At 37.6% G+C, this 8,030-nt stretch overlaps 2 protein-coding genes across 2 annotated transcripts; both read left to right on the plus strand.

Moving 5' to 3' along the window:
* The first annotated feature begins 1,564 nt into the window (after window positions 1–1,564).
* Window positions 1,565–3,763, plus strand: LOC113389999. Its single transcript, XM_026626847.1, has 4 exons — window positions 1,565–1,571; window positions 1,637–2,756; window positions 2,825–2,877; window positions 2,931–3,763. Exons 1-4 carry the CDS (start codon window positions 1,565–1,567, stop codon window positions 3,761–3,763), a joined length of 2,013 nt encoding a protein of 670 aa, XP_026482632.1.
* Window positions 3,764–3,849: 86 nt separating this feature from the next.
* Window positions 3,850–6,250, plus strand: LOC113390016. The gene is made up of 2 exons (XM_026626848.1): window positions 3,850–4,168; window positions 4,545–6,250. Exons 1-2 carry the CDS (start codon window positions 3,850–3,852, stop codon window positions 6,248–6,250), a joined length of 2,025 nt encoding a protein of 674 aa, XP_026482633.1.
* Window positions 6,251–8,030: the final 1,780 nt, after the last annotated feature.

Genomic DNA, 8,030 nt, shown 5'->3' on the forward strand with positions numbered 1-8,030 from the left:
GGGTGCGCCACAGCATAAACATTTATGCTCCTGGCATATGTCCAGGAGCTGGAAGAGAGCAGTATCACAACAGATTGTAAATTGAGAAAAACGTGAAGTCATTTACCTGAAATCAATAGAATTAAAAATGATTTTAGATGAAGATGATTTTTGGAGCAATTTAAATTCTTATTTGAATGAACTTAAGAAAGATGACGATGCTAAATTATTTATTACATATTTTAAGAAATTTTATTACAACCGAGCAACTACTTGGGTGTATTGTTATCGGAATGGTTTAGGAATAAATACAAACATGTTTTTAGAAAGTTTGCATAACCAAATGAAAACCGAGTTTTGGGAAGAAAGTGTTCTAGGAGGATGGATAAGGCCATTCAATTGGTGTTACGCCTCGAAATGAATGCTTTTATTCAGAGGACCCGTAGAATAAATGGAACATTACTATCGACAAGGCAGAGAGATGTACGAGTAAGACATATAAGATGAGTGGACAGAATTATTCATAGTTCTAACTGTGTATTTAAACTTCGCGCGCGTCGTTCGTACTGTCAGAACGACGCGTTACTGTTATGTTGGCGACATGTCATGCAAGACGCAATGTTCACGTTTTGACATGACTTCCCCGCAATACTTGCATATACATTAATCACTCTCTTGTACATACGAGTTTACCCCTCGTATACCGCCGAGGAGTAAAAATCTTATAAAATATATTAACTTATAATCCATCCAGTGTTTCTTTATACCATAATTTGGTCTTTCTCACGGATAGTCACCAGTGCAAGCATTATTTTTGAGAATTATTATACACTGTGGTGAGAAAAGTTTTTTTATATACAAGTAGTATTACCGGCGTGTATTGTTTTGTTTACGCATGCGGCATTGAAGTTGTCTATGTCGTTCGTAAACAAACAGCAGAGCAACAAGAATATCCTTAACCAAGCTAGCAGTTCGGACGCTGATATCGTGTTACTAGGATCCCACGTGGAAGACAAAAATTAGGATCAACGCTGACTCGTGTAATTCAAAACACGGGGGTCGTGAGTGATTCAAAATTCTATGCATTGCAGTAACCTCACTATTGTTGCACATTACACATAAGTGTTTATTGACCTTATTCCTGTATTATTTGACTTAGTAATAAGTGTTAAGATTTCATTATTGCTTTTGTACATTGTGTAGCACGTGTTGTAATAATATTAATTTAGTATAGTATAACTGGCTGGTATAATGGCGGATGCGGATTCATTGGAAGGCACCTATAAAATGACCAAGGCTTCATTTGATGCCATCAACAAATATGTTACTGGATTCCAGGAGGGCGACAATGTAAAGGCTCTCTCTGTTCGGAAGCAGAAGCTTGTTGAACGTATCCACAACTGGGATGAGGTGTACGTCCAGCTTGAAAGCATGTCTCCAGATGTGTACACTAATGAGTACCTTAAATACTCGGAATTATACTTTGATATGATGGCTGAGATAGAATCAATTATTGACTCCCATCAAAAATCCGAAAAATAAAAAAATAGCGTGAAATTGCCAGATATTGTATTACCAAAATTTAATGGCGAGTATAGTGAGTGGACAGCCTTTATTGACTTTTTTAATTCATTGATTCATAATAAATCAAAATTAGCGCCAGTCCAGAAATTGCACTATTTAAAAGGTGCTCTCACCTTATCAGCTTCAGAATTAATATCTAGTATAAGTGTCACAAATGAAAATTATGCAGTAGCATATGAACTTGTAATTAAAACTTACAATAATCAATTTTTAATTGTCAATGCTCACTTGCAGAGCATTGATAGCATACCTGTAATACAAAAGGGCAGTCATGAGAGGTTGAGAATTCTTTTAAATAGTGCAAGACAACAAATTCAGTCATTGAAAGCCTTCTTTGAGCCTGCAGCACATTGGGACATTATCTTATTGCATATGTTGTGTAGGAAGCTTGACAGTGGGACAAAAGTGGCTTGGAATCTGTCTCGGGCGTCAGGGCAGTTAAATTCTTTAGTGGAGTTCTTCACATTTCTTGAACTCCGGGTAACAGCCTTGCAGAATTCGTGTAGCTCAGGCAGCAAACCAACCACCAAGTCTGTTCATACAATTGTTAAGAAACCTACACAACTGTGTAGTTATTGCAAAAATGAGGACCATGTGCTGTATAAATGCTCTACTTTTAAGGCACTGGATGTAAAAGCACGTAAGTTTTTTATTAATAAAAAATCGATTTGCTCTCGTTGTTTGGCTTCTCGACATAATGTGGCTAAATGTAAATTTAGATATGATTGTTCAAAGTGCAAAGAGTCGCATAATACTTTGCTACATGAAGAACCTGAGCCAATGCCCAGCACTTCAAGTAGTACTGTATGCATGGCAAATAATACGGGGATGCAAACATTATTATCTACGGTTTCTCTCATTGTTATGGACACCGACGGAACCCAACATAAGGTGCGAGCGTTGTTGGACAGTGGGTCACAAATCAACTTAATTACTTCCTCGTTGTTAGCAAAATTGAAATGCCCGGTTAGTTCATCTCTGCATAAACTGAGTATGTTACAGGGGCAGACTGTTTTGTGTGACAAGGCTGTTAAGTTGACAATAAGATCTAGATTAGGGTCCTTTGCTCGTACTATTAATTTTGTAGCTGTTGACAGGATCACCCAGTCTCTGCCTTCTGCGTTTATAGATTATGATAACTGGAAGATTCCAGATAATGTTGATTTAGCGAACCCAATGTTCAATGTTCCAGGGTCAGTTGACATGTTGATAGGGGTGGAGTTATATTTCGAAGTGCTACAGCAAGGTTGCATTCGTTTAGGGAACCACCTACCTATCCTAAGAAAGAGCTGCTTTGGTTGGCTGATCTCAGGGGTATATACTTCAAAAACTCAAACATGTGCATGTTGGATTTATTTCTAATGAAGACCTGCATAACAGTCTGACCAGGTTTTGGCAGTTGGAGGAGGTATCCTCTAACTATACAATGACCGGGTCTGACAAGTTATGTGAGGATCATTTCCTCTCTAATGTTTCACGGCTTGAAAATGGTCAATTTGAAGTAGCTCTACCCTTTGTAGATGGCAAAATTGAAAAACTAGGATCATCGTATTTAGGTGCAAAACATAGGTTTTTGAATTTAGAGAGGCGGTTTTCTAAAGATAGTATTTTGTTTGCAGCATATTCACGGTTTGTGAATGAATACATTAAACTAGGGCACGCTGAGCAGATATCACTTACTCAGGATGAAGTAATTCAAAATAATTTATATTTCTTGCCACATCACCCTGTTGTGAAGGATAATAACTTCAATAAGATTAGAGTAGTTTTAGATGCTTCGGCGAAATCTTCCTCTGGTGTCTCGTTGAATAATATTCTTCACACTGGCCCTAAATTGCAGCAGGATTTGTTTTCTATCTTGGTTCGATTCAGGTGCCATCAGTTTGTTTTTGTGGCAGACATTGTGAAAATGTATCGCCAAATAAAAGTTAAGGATACTGATCAGTTATATCAGTTGATCTTATGGAGGGAGTCACCCCAGGAAACCTTAAAGATTTTCAAACTCACCACGGTAACATATGGCACAGCTAGTGCTCCGTACCTGGCAATGCGCTGTTTGAAGATGCTGGCGCAAAATTATGCGTCAACATTTTCACAGGCAGCACAAGTGCTAGATACGTACTGCTATGTTGATGATATCATTACAGGTGCTGATAATGCGGATTGGTTAAGATACAAAGGGAAGTTGTACAATTGTTAGATGAAGGGGGGTTCTCCTTACATAAATGGTCAAGTAACTGTCGTGAAGTTTTACAAACTATCCCAAAGGAAAGTCAAAGCTCTGCTATGGCCTTGTTTTCTGAAGCAGACACTGTTAAAACCTTAGGGCTTGCGTGGAATCCTTCACAGGATGTTTTTAAAATAGCGCATATTAAGGTTTTAGAAGCAGACATTAGACAGGGTGTTGACACAAAACGATCTGTATTATCAACAATTGCACAGATTTATGACCCAATTGGGCTCATATCTCCAATATCTGTAACTGCGAAGTTGATAATGCAGGAGTTGTGGAGACAAAACCTTGGTTGGGACGAGACTTTGTCGCGAGAGTTACAAGATAGGTGGAATCTTTTTAAAGTTCATCTCTCTGATCTAGAGAATCTCAGTATTCCTCGAAATATTTTTAAGTCGATTCCGGTGACAATTCAATGTCACGGATTTTCAGACGCCTCATTGTATGCATATGGTGCCTGCATTTATCTAAGGGCAACATACGCAGATGGCACCTTGTCATCAAGGTTACTTTGTTCGAAATCGAAAGTAGCCCCATTAAAAAATGTGACGTTGCCTCGGATAGAATTATCTGCGGCTTTGCTCTTAGCAAAGTTATTTAGGCAGATGATGACGATCACAAAAATCCCAATTTCGGAGTCGTTTCTATGGTGTGACTCAAGCATTGTCTTGGCGTGGTTAAAGACAGATCCGTCTCTATTGAAAATGTTTGTTAGCAATAGAGTGGCGGAAATTCTTGATCTTGCCAGGCATTGCTTGGAGACACGTCTGTAGTAAAGAAAATGCTGCAGACATTATATCTAGGGGTGTAAAGACGCCATTAGAGTTAGTAGACTGCGATCTATGGTGGCACGGGCCTGCTTGGCTGCTACAAGATTCTAGTAATTGGCCTAACAGGTTTGCTGGTGATGTTAAGGAAGCTATTCCAGAACGGAAAGTGCTAGCAACAACTGTCGGCAACACTAGGAATGAATTACTAGAAGATCTTCTGGCTAAGTGTTCTCGGTTCAGCAAACTAGTCAGGGTGGTGGCGTTCTGCATCCGATGGATCAACATTATTCGTTTCAAACAAAGAGGTTTACTTTCGGTCGCTGAATTAAACACAGCGACGAAGCGTATCTTTTATATGGTTCAGAAGGATGTTTTTGGTAATATAGGTGAACAGTTGAAGTTAGGTAAGCAATCCAATGCATCTCTTGGTAAGCTGAAAGCTTTAAATCCTTTTGTGAATGCTGAAGACTTACTTCGAGTGGGTGGGAGATTGGAGAAAGCCAACATACCCTACGACCAAAAACACCCAGTGATTCTACCTAAAGGCAATATTGTTATTGATATGTTTGTTAGGTTTGAGCATGAAAGATTGTTGCATGCAGGTACCCAAACTGTTCTAGCAAACATTATACTTAAATATTGGCCTATAGATGGTCGTAATACGATAAAACATGTGATACACCAATGTGTAAAGTGTGCGAGATTTAGGGCAACTTCGGCAGAACAGCTAATGGGCAGTTTGCCCAAGGATAGAGTTACTGCATATCGACCATTTCAAGTTGTAGGTGTCGACTTTGCCGGTCCGGTGTTGCTACGTTCGAGTAGTTTGAGAAAGGCTCAACATACGAAGGCGTACATTTCTTTATTTGTTTGTATGGCCACTAAGGCTATTCACATTGAATTGGTTTCCAGTCTGTCAACTGAAGCCTTTTTAGCTGCTTTACGCCGTTTTATTGCGAGACGTGATTGTTGTTCGGTAATCCATAGTGACAATGGGAGAAATTTTGTCGGCGCAAAAACGGAATTAAAACAATTAACCAAACTATTTATGTCCGAGAAGTCAAAAAACGAATTGATTTCCGCGTCATCACGGTTAGGAATAACTTGGCAATTCACACCTTCTCACGCTCCTCATTTCGGAGGATTATGGGAAGGTTCTATCAAAGTAATGAAACATCATATCCGGAGAGTAATAGGATCATACTGTCTCACCTATGAGGAGTACATGACGGTTTTGATACAAATTGAAGCTGTGTTGAACTCCAGACCAATCCTTGCCCTCACGGATGATAGCACTGATGCTGCCTATATCAGTCCAGGGCACTTCATTATCGGAAATACGTTAACAGCTCTTCCAGAGCCATTCATTGACACCAACGTTAAAACAATGAAATTGCATCAGCAAATGGCAAGCATGCGCAACCAATTTTGGGCAATCTGGTCAAAGCAGTATTTGTCAGACTTGCAAAAAAGGGCAAAATGGAGTCAACCTCAACCAAACATCAACATAGATGATACTGTTTTGTTAAAGGAAGACAATGTACCTCCATTACAGTGGCCAAGTGCTAGAGTGGTGGATACCAAACCAGGAAAGGATGGCAAAGTAAGAGTTGTGTCCATTAAAACTAGCAGTGGCGTATACACCAGGCCAATCACAAAAATTGTACCATTACCATGCCAGTAGCTTAAGTTATTTGTTTTGTTCCTTTTCGTTATATAATTCCATGATATGTGTATTAGTTCTTATATTCTATAGTATATATTTTATGTCAATTGTTGAGATTAATCATTGCCATTATAATTTAAATATCCTTCTGTTTTACTGAACTTAGTTATACCATTTAATTAATTAGAATAATTATACTCATACTTATGATATATTGATTACCTGTTGTTCAAATTATTTAGGATTAGGATGTCAATATGTTCGTGTTATTATATGTTCATTTATTTAGTATTATTCTCATTAAGTTAAATATTTATTCCTCTGTTCATCTTTCATTAATACAGTCCATTGTTCATTGTTCAAAATTTATAAGGTACTGTCACTTGTTATGCTTTTCATTTATTAGTATTAAGTCGATATGTAATTTTGTAAACTTCATACATTTGTAAGAATAATTCTGTTTTAGCTGATTAATATGTGATGCTTGCATCGTGCCGGAGCATGGACAGAATTATTCATAGTTCTAACTGTGTATTTAAACTTCGCGTGCATCGTTCGTACTGTCAGAACGACGCGTTACTGTTATGTTGGCGACATGTCATGCAAGACGCAATGTTCACGTTTTGACATGACTTCCCCGCAATACTTGCATATACATTAATCGCTCTCTTGTACATATACCGCCGAGGAGTAAACATCTTATAAAATATATTAACTTATAATCCATCCAGTGTTTCTTTATACCAATGAGATAAGCAATATTGCTGCATCGTATTCTAGAATGCATTCTCAACACACGATGGAATTTATTGCCAACAGATGATACCGTTGCACCATACGGGGTTATCAAAAAAAAAAAATCAAACATATAATAGTACATGCACGAGATGCGAAGGATGTAAGATTTGTTTGCATACGTACACATGCAGTTGCATAGATTATTTGATAAGATCAAATCATCCACGCATGTGGAAGGGTTTTCCCGAGTGATACTGGTTTTAAGCGTAAACTCTTAGAAAAAGATGTTACAAAAATCTCAGGATTTTAAAAATCCAGAGAATTTTCAAACAAGTATAGAAGATGATGAAGAGGCTAAGATCATGAATTTAATACAGGATAAACAGTTTGGTAATCATGAAACATTTAAGGACCAAGTTTGTTCATTTCTGCAGCAAGTACAGATATCGGCCCAAGAAAATATGAGAGAAAGTGAAAATAAAAGAGTGCCAAAGGGCAGGAAAGAAAAAGACCACTTGATTTGGTATTAAATTATCTAATTTATTTAAATTCTATTAGTAATATTATTTAATTAATTTATTAATTTATTTATTTATATATTAATTTTATTGATGTGATATAATTTTATTGCATACGAGGTGTGTTCAAAAAGTACCCGGAATTTTTAAATTTCGCGGGTCTGGAGTGTCTGATTGTCAAAATTTTTTTATTGTGTTGGTATACATGCCCCTAAAGTATGATGAAATTTTCAGCTATATTCACTGTTTACTTTGTCTGTGGTAGTCGCTAAGGTTCGACGTGTTTTTCTGAGCTCGGCGATTTTTACAATGGAAGAATTGAAAAGTCAAAGAATTTGTATTAAATTTTGCGTAAAAAATGAAATAAAGTGTAACAAAGTGTGTGAAATGTTACAAAAAGCCTATGGTGAGTCTGCTATGAAAAAAACAAGTGTTTACGAGTGGTATAAGCGTTTCCAAGATGGCCGCGAAGACGTTGAAGATGACGAACGCTCCGGTCGACCCAGCACGTCAACAAACGATGAAAATGTGAAAGAAGTGGA

Source organism: Ctenocephalides felis, unplaced genomic scaffold, assembly GCF_003426905.1.
Source record: "Ctenocephalides felis isolate EL2017-DRISC unplaced genomic scaffold, ASM342690v1 CF-g0.4_SCAFFOLD_00845, whole genome shotgun sequence".
NCBI lineage: Eukaryota > Metazoa > Arthropoda > Insecta > Siphonaptera > Pulicidae > Ctenocephalides > Ctenocephalides felis.

Bases quoted from the DNA above. Each gene is read 5' to 3' on its own strand.
- LOC113389999 (XM_026626847.1), top strand. The intron at 2,757-2,824 runs GTCAGTTGACAT...GCATTCGTTTAG, and splicing joins CCAATGTTCAATGTTCCAGG to GGAACCACCTACCTATCCTA. The intron at 2,878-2,930 runs GTATATACTTCA...TTTCTAATGAAG, and splicing joins TTGGTTGGCTGATCTCAGGG to ACCTGCATAACAGTCTGACC.
- LOC113390016 (XM_026626848.1), top strand. From the start codon at position 3,850: ATGGCCTTGTTTTCTGAAGCAGACACTGTTAAAACCTTAGGGCTTGCG. The intron at 4,169-4,544 runs GTATTCCTCGAA...TGATCTTGCCAG, and splicing joins CTCTGATCTAGAGAATCTCA to GCATTGCTTGGAGACACGTC.